A 24,445-nucleotide genomic window follows, 5' to 3' on the forward strand; every position below is an offset into this window, starting at 1 on the left:
CCAATGTTCTAACCACTATGCAGTAGGAAGCTCTCTCATACATTTATATGCAGTCTTATACTCAGCTGGCTCCTCCCCAGATTTTTAAAATGCTCTACAACAAAGCTTGCTTCGTGTCCAAGCTTTCCTAGTGTCCAACCTTGTTCTGAACACATCCAAAACAAAGGTCATGTGGTTTGATAAGAATGCCCTTCTCCCCACAGGTGTGATGACTACCTCTGAGGGTTTAGAGCTTGAGGTAGTCACCTCATACAAGTACTTGGGAGTATGGCTAGATGGTACACTGTCCTTCTCTCAGCACATATCAAAGCTGCAGGATAAAGTTACATCTAGACTTGGTTTCCTCTGTCGTAGTCACTCCTTTTTCACCCCAGCTGCCAAACTAACCCTGATTCAGATGACCATCCTACCCATGCTAGATTACAGAAAGTCAATTTATAGTTCGGCAGGTAAGGGTGCTTTTAAGAGGCTAGATGTTCTTTACCATTCTGCCATCAGATTTGCCACAAATGCTCCTTATAGGACACATCACTGCACTCTATACTCCTCTGTAAACTGGTCATCTCTGTATACCTGACACAAGACCCACTGGTTGATACGTATATATAAAACCCTCTTAGGCCTCACTCCTCCCTATCTGAGAGATCTACTGCAGCCCTTATCCTCCACATACAACACCTGTTCTGCCAGTCACATTCTGTTAAAGGTCCCCAAAGCACACACATCCCTTGGTCGCTCCTCCAGCTAGTGACTAGAACGAGCCGCAACAAACACTCAAACTGGACAGTTTTATCTCCATGTCTTCATTTAAAGTATCAATCATGGACACTCTTACTGACAGTTGTGGCTGCTTTGCGTGATGTATTGTCTTCTGCCTTCTTGCCCTTTGTGCTGTTGTCTGTGCCCAATCATGTTTGTACCATGTTTTGTGTTGCTACCATGTTGTTGTCATGTGTTGCTTCCTTGCTATGTTGTCTTAGGTCTCTCTTTATGTAGTATTGTCTCTTGTCCTATATATATTTATTTTTAATCCCAGCCCGTCCCTGCAGGAGGCATTTTGGTAGGTCGTCATTGTAAATAAGAATTTGTTCTTACTGACTTGCCTAGTTAAAGGTTAAAAAAATAATAATAATAAAAATTTAAAAAAACTTGATAGTTGGCTATATGAGCAAATATAATGGTCTTGCAAACAGTGCTTGACTTGAGCAAGAGCTCACCAGGGCTGAGTACCAGCACTTCAAATGTTCAACTGCTTGAGCTCCTGTTCCTCTTTTATAGAATATTATCTCTAAGGTATTTGGCGCTCCTGCACCAAATATAAATAGTACCGGCACCTATATCTATCCAAGTCGAGCACTGCTTAAAAATATAAAAAGCCCACCTTCTTGTGCCTGAATTTCTCACTTTTTGAAAACATCTGCCAGATGAAACTGCTGGGTGATAATGAATAACCACTCATTGTCTGATCCTAGGACAAATACTTAATACAATTTAAGGCTGTTGCTAATCATACTCTGAACCAATCCCACTAATCACATGCTACAGGTCAAACACCAACGATGCTGAATTACATTTTATATGGTAAGTGTAGGCAGGGGAGTAGTGTTGGCGCTAGCAAGCTAGCTATACACAACTACTGTATATACACCGAACAAAAATAAACCGTTCATAAAGAAATCAGTCAAATGAAAGAAATTAAGACCTAATCTATGGATTTCACATGACTGGGAATAGATATGCATCTGTTGGTAAAATACCTTTAAAAAAAATACAAAATAGGGGCGTAGCTCAAACGGAAGTTACGAATGTAACTATGGTTCTACGAATACCTGCAAGACCTTCAGTATGGTGGAAAGTATGGATTATATCCCTCGTGCTCCGCACAGATAGAGTAATAAAGTCACGCCGGTGACGTGACAGTTTGGGAGGACGTGCCCCTCGGTACAAATATAACCAACCGTATGTCGGACCACACACATCTTCTCGCCCAAAAGATTGAGTGATGTGTAAGTACTGACGGTCTTCCAGGTATTCGTAGAACCAGTTACATTCGTAACTTCCATTCTAATTCATACCTTTAAGACTGTCAATACGGTACCAACAAGGTCACAAGGAATAGACTACTAACCTCTAATGCATCAGTGCAACTAGAAGAATGGCAGAGCCCATGGTGTGGCAAGATGCACCGTTGACCTTGTCAAATCTAGAACGTGCAGGGCGACGACCCGGTAGCAGCTGCGAATATCTCATTCAGGGGGATGCCTCTCAGCATAGCCCAGGATGTGGCACCACTTCTGGTCAAATAACATTACACACCTTCTGGGACAGGTAGGCCTGAGTGATGACATCCACAACCCAGTGCTTGGACAATGCTAGGCCTTTCCCACCAATGTACGGAAACAGCTGGTCTGACTTCCTGTAGTTCTCGGAGGCTTGCATATAGCATTTGAGGGAACGGACTGGACCCAGGTTATTTGCTCGCTCCTCTGCATTCTGGAAAGGAGGGGGCAGTAGGCCTGCATTTTGATTGATGTGATACACCCTTAGGCAAAAAGGCTGGATTCGACCATAAGGCCAAGCCTAGGTCGTCTGCCTTAGAGAGTGCGTGGAGCGCACACACACATTTTACTGATGAAATAGCTTAGAGAAAAGCCGTTTTCAGAGATGAGCCAGACATAAAATGGTTTCTTCGTATGCTCGAAATGAGATTCCGTCTGATAATAGCAGGACCGCAGTCGATCAGTAGAGGGTTGGGCTCTTCAGAGCATGAAAGACCCTGTGCAGCATTGCTAAGATTGGGGGGTTGAAGGGAAAGCATACAGTAGGCCATCTGTGGGCTAAGGCGTCCATGTTCAGGTGACTCTTGGACTCTGCCAGAGGGAGCAGTGGGATGTTTGCTCTCTCCGAGGCGAACAGGTCCACATGTGCTATTCCAAACCGCTGCCATATTCTCTTCACTACTTGTGGGTGAAGTCTCCAGTCCCCCAGGGGCGCTTTCTGTCACGACAAGAAGTCTGCTTCCTTGTTCACCTTGCCTGGGACATGAATGGCTTGTAAGGAGGCCGGATGTGGTAGGGCCCATATCAAGAGTTGTTGGGCTACCTGTAGGGACCTTACAGACCTTGTTCGCCCTTGATGGTTGATGTGGAACACTGTCCATGTTGTCTGATCGTATCAGGACATGTTTGAGAACCGGCAGAAAATTATTGAGGGATAGGTAAACTATCATGTTCTAGCACGTTAATAAGCGCTTTCCTCCAGCAGGGGCACCACTCTCCTCGTACAGACCTGTGTTGCCACACTGCTCCCCAGCCTGTTAGCGAAGTGTCGTCGTCGATACCTCTCGCCTTGCCGGAATTGATCTGAGATGGTCACCTGTAGTCAGGTAGGCTCTCCTCCACGGCCACAGAGTAGAGTAGCACGCACAAAGTTGCTGAACATAGGTGGGAACAGGAACACACTGTCGTTCCAGAGTATCCCATCATGCTCAATGGGTGACGTGTCTGGTGAGTATGTAGGCCATGGAACAACTGGTACATATTCAGCTTCCAGGAATTGTGTACAGATCCTTGCGACAGGGGGCCATGCATTATGCTTTAACATGTGATGGTGGCGGCTGAATGGCACGACAATGTGCCTGAGGATCTCGTCACAGTGTGCATTCAAATCGATAAAATACAATTGTGTTCATTGTCCATAGCTTATGCCTGCCCATAGCATAACCCTACCGCCACCATGGGGAACTGTTCACAATGTTGACATCAGCAAACCGCTCGCCCACACAACGCCATACTTCTGCCTGGTACATTTGAAATTGTGATTAATCCGCAAAGAGTATCCTCCAGCAGCCATCGAAGGTGAGCATTTGCCCATTGGAGGTTGGTTACGACACCAAACTGCAGTCAGGTCAAGACAAGTACACAGATGAGCGTCGCCGAGACCGTTTTGAGTTTGTGCAAATCCTTTTATCAACTGTCGGTTGGCTGGTGTCAAACAATCCCGTGGGTAAAGAAGCCAGATGTGGAGGACCTGGGCTGGTGTGGTTCGTGGTCTGCAGTTGGACCTACTGCCAAATTCTCTAAAGTGACATTGGATGTGGTTTATGGTAGATAAATTAAATTTAAAATCCCTGGCAACAGCTCTGGTGGTTTAATCAGCTTCTTGATATGCCACACTTGTCCTGTGGATGGATTCTCAGCGAAGGAGAAATGCTCACTGACAGTAAACACATTTGTGCAAACAAATTGTGGAGAAAAGGTTTTTATGCGTATGGGAAAAATCTATGATCTTTTATTTCAGTTCATGAAACCAACACTTGACATTCATATTTTTGTTCAGTGTAATAACACATTAACATGACACCTAGGCTGCATTTACACAAGCAGCCCAATTATTGGTAAGAGCCAACATGATCGGTCAAAAGACAAATTAGTAGAAGATCAGAATTGGGCTGCAAGTGTAAACGCAGCTCTAGTGCAGTGTTTCCTACACCAGTCCTTGAGTATCCACAATAGCACACATTTTGTTGTAGCCACAGACAAGTAAACCTAATCAAGCCCTCAATGAGCTGAATCAGCCAAGTTTGTCCAGGGCAATAAACATGAGTGCTGTTGTGGGTACTCAGACTGAAGTTGGTAAACACAAATAACCAGCTCATCAAGCTTTGATTATTTTGGCCACTAGAGGCCTCTATCATTATCTATGATACCCATCAACATTAATGAAAAAGGACTGAGGTGGTAACCAAGAAATTTTCCTGACGGATGTAAGTCATTTCCCAGACAAGCACAAGACAGAATCACAAACATCAAGTATTGCTGTTTGAGATTTGAATAACTTTTATTTAACAACTTAATAAACCTTTTTTCACAGAAGTTAAGCTGCTTTTAAATTGTATTTTTTCAGCTTCTCTCGTTAGATTGGATGTTTAATCGGTGCAGGAACCAATGCGGTCTTAACATGCACCAGGGTTGAGAACAAATACAGGTGTTTTTTCTATTTGTATCACACCACTGTATTAGCACAGCTGATAAAGCTCACCGACAATCACTTTCATATTATACACAATGTTGTCATGTTTGAATTTTTATATATAGAAAGGAAAACAAAAGTAAAAACCTACAAAAAGAAAAATCAAGCGGTAAAAATCAAGCACAGATACATACAAACCTAAAAATGTGATTGTGTCCTGGGTCCTTTCAGGATCTCCCTTCCTTAACTCACACCTCACAGTCCAGAGGTGGAGGCCAAAACTGCATTTTATGGTTAGTTTAAATTATTGTAAATACTATGAAAAAAATGCAAGTTACACACCAAGCAAAGGAGAAATGACCTTTTTCCATCTTATCTGACGTTGCCACAAGGAAAGTGAGGGATGCGTGATGGGAAGACGGGGGACGGGGGGGGTGCAACACGTACATTTTCCTCTGAGCCAGATGCTACTGGTGGGCACACTGCACTCCAGGGCCGTGGTGGCCTCCTTCATCGTCTGAGCTGTCGTTGTAGGCCTCACGTCGTCCTCCAGACGAGCCCTGGCTGACGTCGTAGTCCTGCAGATCCACCTCCTCCGCGTCCCCAGACACTATGGGAGCCTCGGCACGTGTTGGTAGCAAGTCCTCCAGCTCCTGGGGTTTACATAGGGCCACAGTTTTTAAAAATGTTATGTCTAGTTAGCAAAGCCCCCTATCCAGCATGCAGATATCACTACAAAGCACTTCTTTTTTAATTTTTTTTTATCTAAGACTTGTGTGGTACCTCAGCTATTAAATACCATCATCAAACAATGCTCAATATAACCAGTATGGTCTAGGTCAAAATCCTAATCTCGTTATGAATGATCAAATTGTGTCCTTCAATCCCATAATAGAACAGGTACTGTGACAGAAACGGACACAAGAAATGACTTACATTGAGTTTATCGGGGCTGATCCAGTTGTTGTCTGGGAACTGCACATCAAATTTAATATACAGGTCTCCTTTTTCAAATGGATTACGGTACTGTGGCATCCCCTCGCCTCGCACAACTCTGACCGAGCCTGTAAAATAAACATTGCATCATAGAAACATTACTTTCACATACTGCATTGATTAATAGTCACATGCTGTTGTCTCATCTACAATATGTAAAACCAGTACAAAGATCAAAATCTTACCTGGCTCAATGACTTTGCCAGCAGCGTACTTGACTACAATCTGTCTGCCATCTAAGTGTTTCAACGTAAACTGGAATCCACAAAGTGCTTCAACAAGGCCAATCTTATGGGTCATGTGCAGGTCATGGGCCTCTCTTTTATATGTCTGTTGGCATGAGAAAACAGGCAGTGTCTCAATATAGTAATAGAGGTTGTTTTAGGCCAATTTAAAATGACCAACATTTGCTGGAAATGTAACAAAGTATACCTGAGGACTAACCAATACTGCTGGCTGATTGTACATAATGAATATGAGATAATAGCCCAAGGAAGCTGTGCATACACATCCTGTCAGAGTATTGTCTCCCCTTCCCATTGACTCCCCTGTACTGGCCTATTCTCCACATGAGAGGCTGGTGCCATCAACATGTGTCTGTTCTCCCATCTTCAGAGGAGTGAGAGTCTGGAGGTGACACAGGAGTGGAAATGCTAGGACTCTAGGATTAGGAACGATGTGCCACTCGTGACTATAACTAATACCAAGTTATGCCAGACATGCAGGGGGCTCAGAGGGTGGGAGGCCAGTACTGGAAACTGGATTACAGCATGTTCACATTGGCCTAGCAGCATTGTGCCGTCACTGCAATCTGCTCCCAAAAGATCCCAGTCAAGAGTGCTGGAGGACCCAACTCAGCCAGCTGGCTGCTTTTGGTCAACCAGCTGCCATTCAACATTATCCATCTATACTACTCAAGTGCTCATAGAAATGAGACATAACAGCTGAGTAATAACACATTTACACACCAATGTTTCACCTTCACTAATATGTTTCTACATTGTAATATTGCCTTTAGTCAACAAGTGACGTAGTCTTAAGGAGTGGGGACAATGGTGTCCAGAGCACAGCAGTTCATCTCTACCTCATGCTCTTTCTCTTGCAGGACAAGGACAATGTCTCCTGGCTCAACCCCAGGTGCCTGGTCAGCTTCCCCTCCGAAGGTGATCTTCTGCCCATGCTTCATGCCTTTGTCGACATGGACCTCCAGGATTTTCACCTCCTTACTAACCTTCTTGCCCTCGCACTTTTTACAGCGGTCTTTCTCGTTGATCACCTCACCTATGGGTATAACCATAGAGGTTTAGGAGTCTGAGGGGGCAAAGCCATTTCATGCGTCGCTGGGTACTACAAGTTTATGGTCTCTAAACTGTACCGTTGCTTACCTTCTCCATTACAATCAGTACAAACGGACTGCATCTGTTGGACCATCCCAGGAGCCAACTGTCTGATCATGATGCGCATACCACGCCCCCTGCAGGCCACACACTTCTGAACTGCGCCAGTCTTCCCACCCTGGCTGTTGAGAAGAAGTTATAACTTTTTGTCTAACACCAACAAACCTACATGAGCAACATGTATGATGCAATAATTGACAGGCAGATAAAGCAAGACCTGAACACTGCTTCATGTGGGCTAGAGAAGTAATTTTGAGGGAAAATTGTTGCAGATACAAATGGAAGAATGTGGAAACACTTACCCATTACAAGTGCCACAAAGAACATTCTTGCTCAGCTGCAGTTTAGTCGTTTTTCCATTGTACAGGTCTTCAAGTGAAACTCTTAAAAAAAAAAAAGAGCATAATTGGAGACAGTAGCAAGGTCATAGAAACCATAGGCAGACAATGTAGTCAGAATAAAAAAATATATTTGATTATCACTCAATAGATCTGTGACACCAATCTATAGAGTAAGCTTACTTGAGTGGGTGAACCATGTCCTCTCCTCTTCGTCTACCACCATTTCGGCTGCGCCCCTGTCCGCCCATGAAGCCAAAAAGTCCACCACCGAAGATGTGTGAAAAGATGTCATCCATTCCCCCACCACCTCCACCTCCTTCCCGCAGTCCCTGCTCCCCATAGCGATCATACAGCTCCTTCTTCTCTGGATTAGTCAACACTTCATATGCAAAACTGATCTCCTTGAACTGTTTGAAGGAGACAGGGGGACATTAAGTTCTATGACATCTACAGATATTTGTTAACATTTATGTAGCTACTCAGAAGTGTAAGGAATGGTTGAATCCCCCCCCCCCAAGGCAATTTCAATACCTTGTCGCCAGCATTTGGGTTTTTGTCGGGGTGATATTCCTTTGCTAGCTTCCGGTATGACTGAAAGAAAAGACAAAACACTTAAGTTCAAGGCACTGGTTTCGATTATTTATGCTAGTCAACATTAGCCAATGAGTTGTATAACCACCACCCTTTCCACGTTATCCCCGTAGTAGCCATCAGAAATATTGACAGGAATCGGACGTTCCTTTTTACAGTAAGGTTAGTTAGCCTCCCTAAATTAGCTAACTAGTAAATTGAGCTTGAAACTGCGGAAGAAAGCTAACGGTAGCTTTTGTCTCATAATGACTTAAGTTAGCGACTGGCTAAACAATTAAAATAAATGACCAAATCAATATTAACCAGCGATCCATCAGAATTTCCCCAAAAATCTCTGAACTGAAGATTTGTCCCCAAAATTCCATTACTGTGAATTAAACTGTTAACACGTGAGTTAACGTCGTAGGCTAGCCGGCTAAATAACGCTACTAGCCAGCTAACTAGTCAAGCGGCACACACTACGTTAGCTAACATTAAAGATCAAACCGGGGTAACCTTGATATTGTACCTTATCTATAGCAACCTGGTATGAGGCGACTCGGTCGTATCGTATCTGTTATCAGACAGACGCACGAGAGTTAGCTAGCTAACGTTACTAGCTAACCATTGTCTTAACCAGTTAGCAACCACCAGTCTGGAAAAACGTAAACAATACAACTGCTAATCCAATGCTATCAAACGTGTTGATACAGTAGTTGTTTAATATGTAACAATGTATTGTGTATTATGCGGACTATAAACAAAAATACAAGCGATAGTGTCAACGTCCTCGCTACCAACCGCATGCTAACTTTTACTAAAATATATAACGTTACTCGAAAGCGTTCGTTATACGCGAGATGCCATCATTGAAACAGAACGCTAGCGCCAACAAGCGCAAAGTACTAACACCCAAATACTTTGCGCCAAAGACAGAGGTAATTATCTAAAACATTGAGGTAGATAAATGGTTGTACAATGTGTATCCCGTACTATAATTTTCTGATTGACGCTAATGTTAGTTGGCTAGGAACATCGCTAGTTTGACTAGCTAGCTAGCTCTGACTAACGTTTCTAGGCCAGACTGGCTTTTAGCCAGAATAACCTGTTTTTACCAACAATTCAAACTCCACAGCACCTAGATTTAATTTGACTCGATACAATCAACGTTACCTTTTTCAACTCATTTTCAGTGGCAGTGGGGGACACCCCTAGGATGTCATATAATTTAGTATCGACAACGTTCGCCATGATGGAGCTAAGGGAAGGACCTTCTGTACGAGAAGTGAAAAGAGAAAGAAGAAGAGCCGGTCGAAAACGTCATACGTTGCGTCAATTTGAACCTTTCTCCTGGCTTTAAAAAAGGGTGCATCTCAATTACAGATTGACTTCCTTATTTTCACCTCATCTATTTTCTCCTCTCTATTATACATGTGAAATTGATTCAGGTATTTTACATTGCTCACCAGTTTAGTGACATTGTGTCTGTTTTTGTCATCTTATCACACACCAAGCTAATTCCCCTCTAAGATGAAACTTTGACAAACTCACAAACACACTCATACAAGCTCACACATGCGCTTATACACACACAGCATTTGCACAGTCTGTATATTTCTGTATGTGCGTCAGGAGTAATTTGTCCTCTCTTGGTTGACACCGTCTACCATATCTTTACATCTAGGCCCGACAGAATCATATCATTGGGTCTATGTTGGTAGGAATATGAACTGTGTATCGTATCCATGAGGTGTTGTAATGGCTGAAACCTGGGACAAAAGGACACTTGAGTTCCCATAACTTTGTGACAGATCACTTGAGTATTAGATTACTATGGGTCTATTTCAATTTAGGCAGATTGAGAATTACCAGCATCACAGCACCTTCTGTTGACCTCTGTCACTAAGTTCATAGATGGTTTTTGTGGCTTTCAGAGGGCTTCATTGTAGCTTCAGACCCCATTGGTACTAGTAGCCCTCTGTCTGTCCTCTGCCTTTTTAAGATGGATGAAGCCCTAAGCCCTCTCATATTATCTAATGCAACATGACAGTAGAGATAGGGGGTTGGGATGTTGGTTGGTGGAGAGAGAATCAGCCTCTATGACTGATGTCTGTGTCTGTGTTTTGTGTGTCTCATCTGACTATCATGTTGCAGTAAATTAAGTGAAATTATATTTAATTGACATTGATTACTACAGACACAAATGGACATAAGATCCTATACACTGCATGCTGCATAGTTCATTTTGATTGAAGAGGGCTCTTAAAAGGATGGTTGCACAAAACTTTTTTTTAATTACATCAGTTCCATGTATAATATAATCATATAAATACATTTTTATATGACTCAGCAGAGTAAATCATGGTCATTAATTACAATAAACATAATGAATTGGAGACTAATTTGAAATTCTTCTAAAATGGCTAAGAATACTATGTATTTGTACACATCAACAGAACAAAAACATAACTTCAGGGCATTTTCATTATTTGCAATTCCTATGCTGTTTCATTAAGTTGTGGGGTTTTGGTATTTTATTTATTTATTATGTAGAGCAACTGTCAGTGTTTACTTCTGAAATGAAAGGCAGACACAGGTAGGTGAGTAAGGTCTCTTTTAATGAAACAATGAAATCCTACAACCAATGATTGAAATAATAAATGGTGGCCCATGTCTGTCTGATGCAACAGGTTGTGCTTGTTTTAAATGTCAGCTCAGAAGACACAATCTGAAGTCCTTATTCCACCATTCAGGTATAACAACGTTTCTGAATTAAAAGTCGCTAAACTATTTAGGCTACTATTTCACATCACTCTGAATTCGTTACCCACTCCTATATGACCCTTTTAGCTCATCTATCTTATCAAAAGTTCATGGAAACTCAACCCTGTACCAGGCGAGTTTGTGTGGGCATCCCAATCCCGTTATAGATTCCCTCTGTTTTATATCCTCTGGGTTCACCACTATAGTCCACATCTGAACTTAAAAATCTCCAAATGGACCCAAGATGTTAAAAAGCACACATCTGTCTAGATATTATACATGAAAATCTGACACTTCTGAATGTATATTTACGGTGTTCTCTCGAGACATGGAATATTCATTGGGGCTCTGCAAGTGTGTGGATGTGTGTGTGTGTGTGTGGTAATCATAACCCGCATCAAATCATTGTCATCATATATGCAAATTTTTATCAAATCAAACAATATCAAATTAATGGGTTAAAAGCCAAGCAACAACATGAAGCTTGATATTCTGGTTTTAATATACAGTACATAGACGAAAATAAAGACGAAAATAAGTTATGAGAAGAATAATATATCTGTGCTTGACATGTGAATGAATGTAAATACAGCAAACAGTCTAAAGTAATTTTCATCGGTGTCTCTGTTTCCCTGTGTGGCAGTGTCCAGTTCTTTTGAGCATACAGGGGAAAGGCTGAATCTGCATGCGAGAGTCTTCCCTATTATACTGATCAAAAGAAGGAAAACAGAAAATAAATGAGTCAGGTTCCTCTCCTCCTTTTCTTCCCCCTCTCCTCTCTTCACCTAGAAGTCCATGGACATTGAGCGCTGCTGGGGGTCGACGATGCTGGTGTTATTGCGGCCCCCGTTGCGGGAGCTGAGGGTGCCACAGCCTCCTGGTCCAGAACTTGGCCCGGCCGCTCCGCCGCGGACGTAGATCTCACAGGGGATCTCCTCCATGACGCGGTCTTCAATGACCTTCTCGGCGCAATCATGAGTCTGTTTGTAGCCGTAGCAGCTTTTCTTATAGGTGCTGTTAAAGGTCTTCATGGGCGGGGGCTTGGAGAAGTCGTTGTGGTAGGAGAGCTCCATGGAGCTGAGGGTGGTGCGGCTCTGCTTCAAGCTGCTCCCCGAGGCCTGCAAGCCACAATGGTGCTCGTGGACACAGCGAGACGTGGTGGAGGAGCGGCGCAGCTTGTGGTAGCTCTCCAGCTCCTCTGATAGGTCGGCCAGGTCAGAGGAGATCTCCTTGTCACGGAGGGAGAAGAGCTCGTAGTGGGGAGGGTCAAAGACCTCCTGGAAGCCAGCCTTGTTGAAGACTGGCCGGCGAGCTACCAACTTCTTCCTGGGCTGCTTCATCTGGACCAGGATGGAGATGATGAGTAGGACTAGAACCACGCCTGAAGACACGCCGATCACCGTGCCGTGGGTATTAGTGATCTGATGGAACAGGCCATTGGATTTCTTCTCTGTTTGTGAAGCGGAAAACAAATTGTAAGTCTACTATAATGGTTTGGTTGTCATAAGTCAATTTACCACGCGATAAAAGTACAAAATGATTAAAAGTATCCCATAGGAATTTAAAGTTTCACTCACCCTTACAATGGTTCTCATCCCAGGGGTAGACACAGTTCTGTACCCCATTACACACCAAGGAGTTATTGATGCACATGTTACTATGGCAAAAGAATGTGTTGCTATTGCATGGGGCTGAAACAAGAGACAAGGTAAAGTTATTAAAGATGAAAACTACTGCAACAAAATGCTAGATGTCTGCAATTTAAAACCATACATCATCATTTACAGCTTGCATGACATGATTGGCAATTGAAATGGCTGCTTCTCCTAGCCACCGTGTAGAGGGGAAAACAGCGTATGGAGCGCAGTAAATCAATTTAGACGGCCATCACGAGGCACAGATGGCCAGGCGCGCTGAGACTCCAGATTAAACTAGCTCTTACAATGCGAGTCACGAGACAGCCAAGAAGGCTGGTAAATTGAACGTGGGCTGCTGCGCCCAGGAGATGGACGTGCGAGGCTGGTTCTGTGGGTCCTAACAGGATGCCCCCCACCACACACTTACATCCCCTTTCCTCCTGCCACCCCACTCCACTCATTCTCTGATAGAGATCCACCCCAAATCCCCCCCCCCCCCCCTCCCCCCACACACACCTCTCAAACCCCATCAGACAGTACTACAGCAAGGTAGACACTAGCCCCCACCAGGTACCACTGCACCCCTGACACATACACAATGTTTAGGGCACGTTGCCGAACACCAAACCATTCCCCTCCACTGCTGCGAGGCTAAGCGGTTCTGACAGCGGGGGAAAAGGGGTCAGAACACGCCTTTCGTCTCCCGTTGAGTGCGTAGAGCTCCCCTGACTACGCGCTCACTTCCAAACCGATTAGACATCTCTCGCATTCAAAAAGCCTGACACTGTCTCTGGGTGTCAGCGCTGGTTCGTGTTCCCCATCTGTGGTTCTGAGAGAACCCAGAACCAGAGGTAATGAAAATGATGATGCACAGGACTAAGTGTGTCAGTGGTGTTCTGAGAAGGATAAGGACAAAAATGTCCAAGGTGATGATGCGGGTAAAAGTGCCTTGACTGATTACTAAAGCTGAATGTCTCTGCAAAAGCAAGGTAATCATTGTGAAATATGTGGTCATGTTTAATATGCGTCAGAATGTTTTAAGAGCTCTCTTACAAAACTGTTAAAAAACATTCAAAAAGTCATTAAGTGTTGCAGTGATGGGAATAAAAATATTTAAAAATATCCAAAATGAATACAGCAATTAATATATCTCTGATTATTCAGGCATTTAATGAAAATAGTGTGGTCGAGGAACAACTGAAGAGTTTATTTCCAAAACTCTATATCGACTAATTCTTTGTGGGGTTTTTTCATGATAAATTAATGGTTATGGGTACATATGAGTATGTAAAATATTACTCCTCTATATATATATATATATATATATTATATACATACAGCATATATAAAAACACACACTGTTTAGCAGGAATGTAATGTTCGTATCCTGTATATTTAACATGTAAATGAAACCCATCATAAATCTAACCTCATGCTATGGTGTTTGGTTAGAGTTAGTCTCGTTCCACAGGGCATCCTATTCCCTATATAGTGCACTACTTTTTACCAGAGCCCAAAATTCATATTACTATATTGATATACAGTACCAGTCAAACATTTGGGCACACCTACTCATTCCAGGGGTTTTCTACAATGTAGATTAATAGTAAAGACATTTCATAATTTTGATAACACATATGGAATCATGTAGCAACCAAAAAGGTGATAAACAAATATTCTTCAAAGTAGCCACCCTTTGCCTTGATGACAGCTTAGCCTCTCCTGGCATTCTCTCAAACAGCTTCATGAGATAGTCACCTTGAGTACATTTTAATTAACCGGAGTGCCTGGTTAAAAGTTAATTTGTGGAATTTTTTTCCTTCTTAATGCGTTTGAGCAAATCAGTTGTGTTGTGACAAGGTAGGGTTGGTATACAGAAGATAGCCCTATTTGGTAAAAGACCAAGTCCATATTATGGCAAGAACAGCTCAAATAAGCAAAGAGAAATGACAGTCCATCATTACTTTAAGACATGAAGGTCAGTCAAGTTTCTTCAAGTGCAGTCGCAAAAACCATCAAGCTCTATGATGAAACTGGCTCTCATGAGGACCGCCACAGGAAAGGATGACGCAGAGTTACCTCTGCTGCAGAGGATAAGTTCACTAGAGTTACCAGCCTCAGAAAATGCAGCCCAAATAAAACGCTTCACAGAGCCCAAGTAACAGACACATCTGAACATCAACTGTTCACAGGAGACTGCGTGAAATCAGGCCTTCATGGTTGAATTTCTGCAAAGAAATTACTACTAAAAAGGACACCGATAAGAAGAGACTTGCTTGGGCCAAGAAACACTAGCAATGAACATTATACCGGTGGAAATCTTTCCTTTGGTCTGATGAGTCCAAATTTGCGATGTTTGGTTCCAACTGCCGTGTCTTTGTGAGTGAGACACAGAGTAGGTGAACGGATGATCTCCGCATGTGTGGTTTCCACCATGAAGCATGGAGATGGTGGTGTGATGGTGATTCTATGGTGACACTGTCAGTGATTTATATAGAATTCAAGGCACACTTAACCAGTGAAACACCATCCCATCTGGGTTACACTTAGTGGGACTATCATTTGTTTTTCAATTGGACAATGATCCAAAACACACCTACAGGCTGTGTAAGGGCTATTTGACCAAGAAGGAGAGTGATGGAGTGCTGCATCAGATGACCTGGCCTCCACAATCACCCAACCTCAACCCAATTGAGATGGTTTGGGATGAGTTGGACCGCAGAGTGAAGGAAAAGCAGCCAACAAGTGCTCAGCATATGTGGGAACTCCTTCAATGCTGTTGGAAAAGCATTTCAGGTGAAGCTGGTTGAGAGAATGCCAAGAGTGTGCAAAGCTGTCATCAAGGCAACAGGTGGCTACTAATATATTTTGATTTGTTTAACACTTTTTTGGTTACTACATGATTCCATGTGTGTTATTTCATAATTTTGGTGTCTTCACTATTATTCTACAAATTAGGAAATAGTCAAAATAAAGAAAAACCCTTGAATGAGTAGGTGTGTCCAAACTTATATACAGTATATATATTTTTTATATCGAGGTCACAAATGTATCATTTGTACAGTTCTTTAATAAACATGTAATTATTTGTCACATTTGATTGTATAAATTCTTGCAGGACTACTTTCTTCTCTGAGAGTGATATCTTGTTTTGCAATAAAACATTGCTATTTGTTTCTCTGAAATGAAACCATCTAGTGATATGTTTCAAGCAAATACTAGTCTGTTATTTAAAAACCCAATGCCGTGATTAGATCTGGGAAAAAAACACACATTTCTATCAGAAGTTATGTAGCCCTTCACACTCATACCCATATACGGGTTGAGAATGGCAGATTTTGGCACTGATAATCACCTAAATCTGAACGCAGTGGCTGTGCAGTAACATGCTATAAATAACTTCAGAGGTCAGGCTCTGCGCTTCACAGCGCTATATGGGTTTTGACTGACAGCCGTTCTGAATTTGAGCACGGCACATAACAAGAAGTTTATCCAATCCTTCCCGCTAAATGGGCAATATTTGCAAATGTTTGTTGTCTGAGTGAGGGAAATGCGATTTATTAAGAGAACTTCATGTATTTTGAAAGATTAGATGTTGAGGATTAGAATAAATACAACTTTGATGTCATTCAAGCATGTCAAACACCTGTGAGTCCAAATGTGCACTTTACATTTCCATATCACAAAACTCATGTCATATACATGAGTCCACTATGTTTGATGTCAAACTACAAGACAGTAGGGTGTCACACCCTCGGTTGTTCTAAACAGCATGAGCCCGTTTGTCTATGGTGAATAAAATTTGCCGCAGAACATGCACCCGACTCCTTTCCACACGCACCAAAATTACTATTGGTTTCTCTGAATTTCCTTGTGAATGAATGCCTAAGAAACATTTCAATATATAATTGTCTATATAGGTCAAGAGTGTAAAGGGTTAAACGTAAAAAGCTAATTTACTAACATTTCTGACAATGGATATAATGTTTTGGAAAAAACGTTTAAAACCATTTCCTCCATGGAAATGCATTTTTACATACAACATCTGCCATGCAAAAGGCAGAGCTTAATGCAGAGCTTCTGATCATAATAACAATGAATATTATTTTTCATTACTATTTTCAAATAATTCAGCTTTTCCATTCATCAACGGAAGATAAATCCCATTTGTCCATTGTGAACGATGAACCATATTTATGGCCAATGTCTTTCACTGTTACCTGCATATCAATAACATTTTCTTTGAGGTACTCAGCAAAGGCCAGGGAAAATAATTGGCTTTGCAATATCACTGCTTAGTATGCCACTTTAATTACATTTCTAAAATGGAGAGTTGAATGTCAGTTAGTTATTTACTATTCAGAGGATGCAGATGTCGTCAATAAATCAAGAAGAATAATGGCCAGTTGGCCCCATTTATCTCGTCCAACCTTTCAGAAATCTGCTTGTGTGTCTGGAGAAAATACTGACCACTAAATCATGGGAATTAAAACAAATAAAATAACGAGAAAAGAGGACCTGCCAATTGATAACGTACCCAGACTGATTGTAAATATTCCTCTCCATACTAACTCTTGGTTCAGATGGCCCACAATAACTGTAAGTAAGATTATTATTATTTAAATAAAAAATAAATAAAATAAGGAGAACACTCACGGTCGACAAATGAGGTGAAGAGCATCTGGAAGCGGCTGAGTCGGCTCTTCTCGTCGGCCCACATCCTCACCACTCCCACCCCGTTGGTTAGCATGACGTCGTTAGCCACGGTGCTGCAGAACTTGGCCTTTAGGTTTTCGATGGCACTGCTGCCGTCGTACACGGCCACAAAGTTCTTGTTGCACTCGTTGGAGTGCTCCATCTGGTATTCCAGGAACCGAATGTAAATCTACAGCCAGAAATCAACACGTTACAACACAGAACCATGGCGACCCAGCTGACACTCAGAAAGAAATTAAACCCAAAATGAAGGGAAAATTGGAGCATAAGGGATATTGGAACTGAAGGATAATACACTCATACTTAGGCTAAGCCTATCCTGGTAGGCTTAGCCTAATTGTCCAGCACACAACCACTGGGAATCATTGACCTCAGATGAAGAGTTACAGAACTAAAATCTTTTGAGCACAAGATTTATGCTTTGCACCCACAGGAAAGGCTCTAATCTTAACATTTTGCCAATACCTAAACTGTCGCTGTATCGTTCTAGCACATTGTGAATTCAGCCAGGAACAATCCAGCCTCTTTAGCACATTTGAACTCGTAAGACTGCAGACATCGAGTGACGGCTTTTAGCTTCATTCCCAATACTGCTGATTCTGTTTTTCTGCAACATTGGCCTAATACCTGCTGCCCTGGTTAGGATACTGCTAATTTGAGATGCCCTTCATTGTTTCCACAGCAGAGAGAGGGGGTCAGGGGACTGGCGTGTCTTACTCCCAGTCTCCTGTGTTCTAATCAATGGGTGTGTTTTCAGTGGCTGGATCTCTGCAGTGAGTGACGTGATGACCCATTTAGCCACTGGAGAGAAGGAGCGGGGGAACAAGCTGTTCACCTTGGACTGAGGAGGAGCGCGGATGGTCCAGATACAGTCCAGAGCATCACCAGTCTTAATCTTATCCTCCTCTTCTACCTGACTGGAGCGGATAACACCATCATAGCCAGCAATCTCAAACTGACAATCTGAGGGGAGAGAAAGGTGGAGGACAGGGGGAAAACACACACACACACATATATAAGAGAAGAATTGCAGAAGAAGGTAAGGTGAGCATAAGGGAAGAGACAGAAAAACAGGAACAAATTGACAAGAGAGATGTTATAGAGGGAGAGAGAAAGAGAGAATGTGAGAGAGAGGAAAAAGAGAGGTGCCTGTGTGTGAAAGAGCATGTGTCAGTGAAAGATAGCACCCAGTAAGCTTTAGAGCACAGAGCTCTTCAAATCGGATCGGACAAACCGGTGAAATATTGAAGAGCTTACCTGGAATCGGGTTTAACAGTCCACCCACGTGCAGATGAAAATCTGGGTCTGAAATTATAAATAGGAAAGCACATGAGTCTTGATACACTGAGCTGGAATTCATGAGTAAAGAAAAGTGAGAAGATCTCATTAAAAAGGAAGCCAGATAAACTGGGGAAGGCCATTGGGGGCAAATATCTGTGGCCCGATGTGAGACGCCGACTTCAGTGTCCTAGTGTATAAAATTGGATGGGAACAAACAAGATAAATGAGGCCTTTGACCGTGAATCTGTGGCTGTGCTGCTGTCCTCATTATCCACACCTATGACTGTGTTTGTAATGAGGATATGCCCAGTAGGCTAGCTCTAACTGAGAACGTGTACCTGCTATAAAGGTGTATTTGATACGGAACCCAACACCCTCCAGCTCCTCGTCGCTGCTGAACTTGATCCACATGAAGCGGCCCGTGGAGGTGACCAGGCCTGGGTTCTTCGACCCACAGAAGCGGTCGATGATCGGTGAGAAGCCGAACGGACCATCCCGCACCTCGATGTGATCAAAGCGGCACTCAAAGGAGGGCTCCATGTAGTAGTTCTTATCAAAGGCCAACTGGATTCTTTGACGAGGGAGAGCTGGAGAAGGTGAGAGAAGAGGAGGGGTGTGTTGGGTTTTTGCCAAAAGGCTTTGCTCCATGGACTGCATTTACCTGTACAGCAGGGTCTCAGTCTGCACAGAAACGTGTTTTTTTTTTTATAAATAAAAATGTAAATGTAAAAAATGGTAACAGCTAAACTCCTGTTTTCTACTCATATTCACAGCCAGTTTATGGATGCCTGCATAAACACAGAAAGGTATCCATACTCAGTGCTCGATTCAATCCTAATTGCCGAATTCAGCGCTATAATTAAAACATTTTTTTTAAATTGAGCCGGCATATGCAGCTTTAACCATGGCTATGATGGTGTGTGGGATTTACATTTCAATTGCGCTGAACTTCGGTGACACGGATTGAATTGAGCCCTTACACTAATGCACATGTGCTGATGCATTCACACATGACTTGGCATGACATGTCATGATGTTTCCTTACAGGTTCTGAACAAAAACACAAAACCTCAACCATTCATTTGAGTTTAGAAGTTCTTGTCATGTAAATCACACCCTAAATGACTGGCTCAAGTAACCTCCCAGAATCAACATGGCTACCAGTTGCACACACCATTTAAAAAAAAAATCCAGATAATTCCTGTCTTTATAGATGAATTACATATGAATTAGACTGCCTGCTATGATAAAATGGCAAAACGGTAGAAACGTTTATAAGAGTGGGCAATGCCGTTGAACTGAAACAACTGATACCACCATTTAAAATGATGTCACAGCTCAGACACACACCTTAAAGACAAATTGTGTCACTAGCTCACCCACACCGACACAAAAAAAAATGTCAGCTCACACACCAAAACAAATTAGCTGTACTTTGAAGGAATGTGGGAAGCAAATAATGTCATTATTTTAAGAACAGGAATGAAAGGGGAAGCCTACCATACAGAGTCAGCCAAACTGGCACTACTGTTATCACAACACTAAATCACATGTATATTTACCCTGGTAACGAATAGAAACAAGAGCTCTCAGTTCAAAGTAGCTACATACCAAATGTAGTGTTGCATAGCTTAGCTTGATAACTCAATACAACAACACACTGAAAGAATCAAATAAATACACAATCACTAACCAAGAGTCACATCATCTGAGAGACAAAAAGTCTCTGGAATGCATTCAACAAAGCCATAAATTGTGAAATATTAACCAGGTTAACTGACACTTCTGTGATCAGTATTGAGTGTCTCATCCTCCTAAGACCTTTGGAGATGAGCGATGCAATTCATTACTGGGTTTGAGTCATGCTGATCTGGAGAATTGGCCTGGTTTAGCCCTGCTCATTGTATATGCACATTGATAATTTGGATTGTCAATGCCGTTTTGTCAAGGTAGGTTCTATGGCTATGCTTGTTGATGTTTCCACAGGGGGAGCCCTTGAGCTTCACCAAGTCTTCCATTTTTCTCTGACTGATGAAATCACACTATCAGTCCCTGCAGCCTACTTTGTCTTGGTTGAGTTTTATCACAAATATATAGGTTTTGGATGTAGGTGTATCTAGTGACTGAAATGCTGACAAAATAGCAACAAACCAATAAGCACCTATTATCCACATTCTAAGGCACTGCTGAGGCCATTTGTGTGTGTATGTGTGTGTGTGTGTGAGTGAAAGAGAGAGGGCACAAACAGAAATGTACCTTCCAAGATGTAAACACACTCCTTGTTAGGGGGATATGTGTTGGGGTAGTTGGGGGACGTGAAGACTCCCCCGTTGATGTTGCGGACCCAGATGCCACATTCGTTAAGATTCTGAGGTGGACTGCCTTCATTCTGAGAAATGGACTCTGAGAAAAAGACAGTGAAAAGAATCAAGCCCATGTTTGAATTGGGATATGTATGGGATTAGATCAATTTCTTGTGACTCTGCCACTGAAAATGCTATGCGCTACAACGTGACCAATTATTCCCCCATAACAGGAGACGCACCTTTAGTTCTCTGTGCCAGGGCAAATCCCTCTTCTATCAGAATAAGGAGTACCCAGGCTGCAATAGAAAAACATTCAAATGTCAATGGTTTGCACTGTTATGTATTCATAAAATAAACGTCTAATACGAGTGGAAAAGGTAAAAACAATTTAATCAAAGTGTTGAAATAATAGGCAATCTAACACAGTGTGGCACACATCCCTTATTAAAAAAGCAATTATGTGAAGCTTGAAATCGGCTAGTTAAAGATAGGAAATCGTCATAGGCAGTTTAAATGAGAAACATGCCTGCTTTTCTTACGGGCGAGATAATAATAAACCTTTTTTGTTGTTGTTACTAAATGGTGTATGTGTGATTGGAACAACTGACGCAGGGGCTAGACCGGGCATCATTAAGAACTATAGCCCTGCTTATATCCATAATAACCTAACATAACAGTGCACACACACACACACAGAGTGAAAGAACCAATGATCTACGACATTGACAGTAACATACACTAAAGATGCATCTTGCAATTCATGAACACCAAGTGTGTAGGACATGAAACAATATTGAATATTGATCCTTGGGTCTTGTAGATGTATCCCTACCATTGTACTTCATAGGTTGTGCCATTGAGAGCTTATATAAAAAGCATCTTATCGGACCCAAGACGTATCGCAACCTAAAGCCTAAAGCCAAATTCAGATCGACGCCTAAAGAGCCATCTCCTCCATTCACAGATAAATCAAGAAGGCTGTGTATGTGTTATCATATTGTCCTCTGATGGTGTATCAGGGACCACTCATTGGTAGGCCCACATCATCAGGCCTGTCAGAGCATCACCAACCCTCCAGCCTCCTGAATGAAGACAGCACCAGAACAAATAGGATAAGGCTCACAGGCGTGATGCCATAATGAGAGACAGGCATCAGGGAGGGAGCAGAAACAGCACTGCATTGTGTGTAATATCAGTGCTAAAACTGCTCGCTGTACTCCTGTGCACATTTCAGCCCACAACACTACTGTCTTCTCCAGATAAGCCGATGTAGGTTTACCCCCAATGGATTTTAATAGACTGCACTGCTTATATCACATTAAAAACGTGAGCAGGGAGCCTGACAGATGCATAATGAAACATGGATTGACTATAGCCACCCAGGCTTGCAAAAAAGAAATCAGACCGCATGTTCTCTACTATAGAGAATTTAAAACACACCCAGTCGCACATACACAGCCTCCCTCTTCTCGGCCTTGATACGCTGAAGGCCAAACTGCACACACACACACTTTTCCATGCATGGCCTGACTATAAGGCTATTCACATAGACTTGCCCTTTCTGGATACTACTCCACTATGGGGGACCACTGAGAGTGTAACTACCTCCTAAAGGCAGTCTATAGCAGGAATTCATTGTAGAACACAGTTGGTTCAAACAGTTTTGAATGGACCTGAAAGTCTGATTTAAAAAGGTTGAATGCCTTTACAAAATAGCCTACACTACCGGAAGAACATGAGTGGGAGAGCGTTTCAAATACAAATGGATGGCCTACCACATTGCTTGGTTAAAATGAACCCAAAAGCATAAATATGTCCCCGTTGGATGTTGGCTGATGCATTCTGATTCTGCAATTATATTACAAAATAAAACACAGGGTTATTAGATCGCTACAGTAACTTGTTGATAATACGTAGCCAACCAGACTTTGTGCCCTTCATGACCGAAGTAGCCCAGTCCTACTGAAGTGAACTCAACATGAGGTTCTCGCCCTCAGTTATAAGATTCGGTGTAGTTTACAAGCTAGGTGTGTTTAATAATAATAATAATAATAATAATAATAATAAGCCTACAGTACAGTACAAAGCACCATTATTTCACAGCATAATATGGTGGCTTAAAATGAGCTGCAAACCGCAGCTGTGGCCTTGTCCCAGATGTTGCGCGAATCAGCAGGAGCTGTCTCAAGCTCTCTAGCTCGGTCACCTTTTACCATAGATGCAATAGTGTAACACAAAGTGGATTGAGACGCAGCCAATGCAAAAAAAAAAGATATCAAGTTTAAATTGACGGATTTCTCTTTACCGTTTGGATTTTTATTATGCTAATTAGATTTCCGCGGTGACGCGGACATTGACCTTAGGTGTTAATAGAAAAGTAACCTAAATTGGAACGCATTCTTCCGGATTGTGTAGCCTTGTGCCAATATCCTACCCTATTAAATGTGATATTTGCACGTTTCAAAGACGACCCCTTGCAGTAAAAAATAAAAGTAATATTAAAGCTAATAGAACATATAACTGAATAGAAGTAAACCTGCAGATGGCGATGCCTTTCAGGGATTTAGGATTCTTGCAAACATGAAGAATACAATACAACTTGGCGCAAGAGAAAATACAACGGCATACATTTGGTAAGGATGAGTTTCGCTTATATTGCAGAAGAATAAGGGATTAATTACATCACAGCCGATACGAGTGATTAACCTTCTGTATAATATCAGTGGTTCTTAATACGATCTAAAAATCACTCGGATGCTCTGTTAAACTCACCTATGTGCATTTCCTCTCCCTGTGTGGTGGTGCCAAATACGTTCTCCTTCTTAAGCTTGGGGAGTTACACGCTTTATTTTCCCATTTTATGGATCCAAGGCAATGAGTCGCTGTTTATACAATCCAACTTTTCATTGATCGCCTTAATTCCATAGTCAGAAAGAAAACCATCCACTCCGAACTTCCTCTGAGGAAAACAAGCGCTTCTTCTTCAACCACTCCCGATAAGTATTAGATACAACGTTAATTCCATCTAGACAGGTGTCTTGTAGTTCCAAATGCAACATATGCTATTATTAAAGTAGGTTGTATTGTCCAGTGAGGTTGAGCAGAAGTATCCGAGAGACGCGCACAGAGTGGTCTGTGGCTGAACTGAAGTAATGGCACCAAACAAGGCTCATTTAAACTCTGGGCGATGTATGCGTGAATGAGCTGCTTGTACGCATGCACCCCATCGTCGAGCGTAAAATCGGCTGCGTTTCTCCCTGCGTACAAGTAGCTTCTCTGCTCGTGTTGCATTGAAGGATTATATTGGTAAAATTGAGCAGAGCCATTTATGATATAATACAAAACGAACCTAGCAAGTTACAAAAAAAAAAAAAAAACGGAAATGTTGTCAGCATTTAATCAGGACACTCTTTACTCAGTAAGTTGTTCCCAAGAGACATCAACAGACAGTAAAACATCAACTGCTA

At 42.2% G+C, this 24,445-nt stretch overlaps 2 protein-coding genes across 2 annotated transcripts; both read right to left on the bottom strand.

The window, feature by feature from the left end:
• Positions 1 to 4,814: 4,814 nt before the first annotated feature.
• On the bottom strand, positions 4,815 to 9,601 carry LOC109886245 (dnaJ homolog subfamily A member 2). Its single transcript, XM_020477970.2, has 9 exons — positions 9,449 to 9,601; positions 8,237 to 8,296; positions 7,886 to 8,112; positions 7,667 to 7,747; positions 7,353 to 7,486; positions 7,052 to 7,248; positions 6,153 to 6,297; positions 5,908 to 6,035; positions 4,815 to 5,624 (listed from the first exon to the last, which is right to left on the bottom strand). Exons 1-9 carry the CDS (start codon positions 9,524 to 9,526, stop codon positions 5,439 to 5,441), a joined length of 1,236 nt encoding a protein of 411 aa, XP_020333559.1. The 5' UTR covers positions 9,527 to 9,601; the 3' UTR covers positions 4,815 to 5,438.
• Positions 9,602 to 10,549: 948 nt separating this feature from the next.
• On the bottom strand, positions 10,550 to 24,251 carry LOC109886256 (neuropilin and tolloid-like protein 2). The gene is made up of 9 exons (XM_020477980.2): positions 23,751 to 24,251; positions 21,218 to 21,274; positions 20,929 to 21,075; positions 19,011 to 19,259; positions 18,649 to 18,696; positions 18,227 to 18,354; positions 17,332 to 17,560; positions 12,616 to 12,729; positions 10,550 to 12,488 (listed from the first exon to the last, which is right to left on the bottom strand). The coding sequence occupies exons 1-9, from the start codon at positions 23,758 to 23,760 to the stop codon at positions 11,824 to 11,826; spliced, it is 1,647 nt and encodes a 548-aa protein (XP_020333569.1). The 5' UTR covers positions 23,761 to 24,251; the 3' UTR covers positions 10,550 to 11,823.
• Positions 24,252 to 24,445: the final 194 nt, after the last annotated feature.

Source organism: Oncorhynchus kisutch, linkage group LG3 (genome assembly GCF_002021735.2).
Source record: "Oncorhynchus kisutch isolate 150728-3 linkage group LG3, Okis_V2, whole genome shotgun sequence".
NCBI classification, from domain to species: Eukaryota; Metazoa; Chordata; class Actinopteri; order Salmoniformes; family Salmonidae; genus Oncorhynchus; species Oncorhynchus kisutch.

Excerpts from the sequence above, each read along its gene's own strand:
- LOC109886245 (XM_020477970.2), bottom strand. The coding sequence starts at position 9,526 with ATGGCGAACGTTGTCGATACTAAATTATATGACATCCTAGGGGTGTCC. Across the intron at positions 7,487-7,666 it reads CTTTGTGGCACTTGTAATGG|CCAGGGTGGGAAGACTGGCG; the intron begins GTAAGTGTTTCC and ends TCTTCTCAACAG. Across the intron at positions 6,036-6,152 it reads TGGCAAAGTCATTGAGCCAG|GCTCGGTCAGAGTTGTGCGA; the intron begins GTAAGATTTTGA and ends TTTATTTTACAG.
- LOC109886256 (XM_020477980.2), bottom strand. Across the intron at positions 19,260-20,928 it reads GTGTGTTTACATCTTGGAAG|CTCTCCCTCGTCAAAGAATC; the intron begins GTACATTTCTGT and ends CACCTTCTCCAG. Across the intron at positions 12,489-12,615 it reads GGATGAGAACCATTGTAAGG|AGAAGAAATCCAATGGCCTG; the intron begins GTGAGTGAAACT and ends CTTCACAAACAG.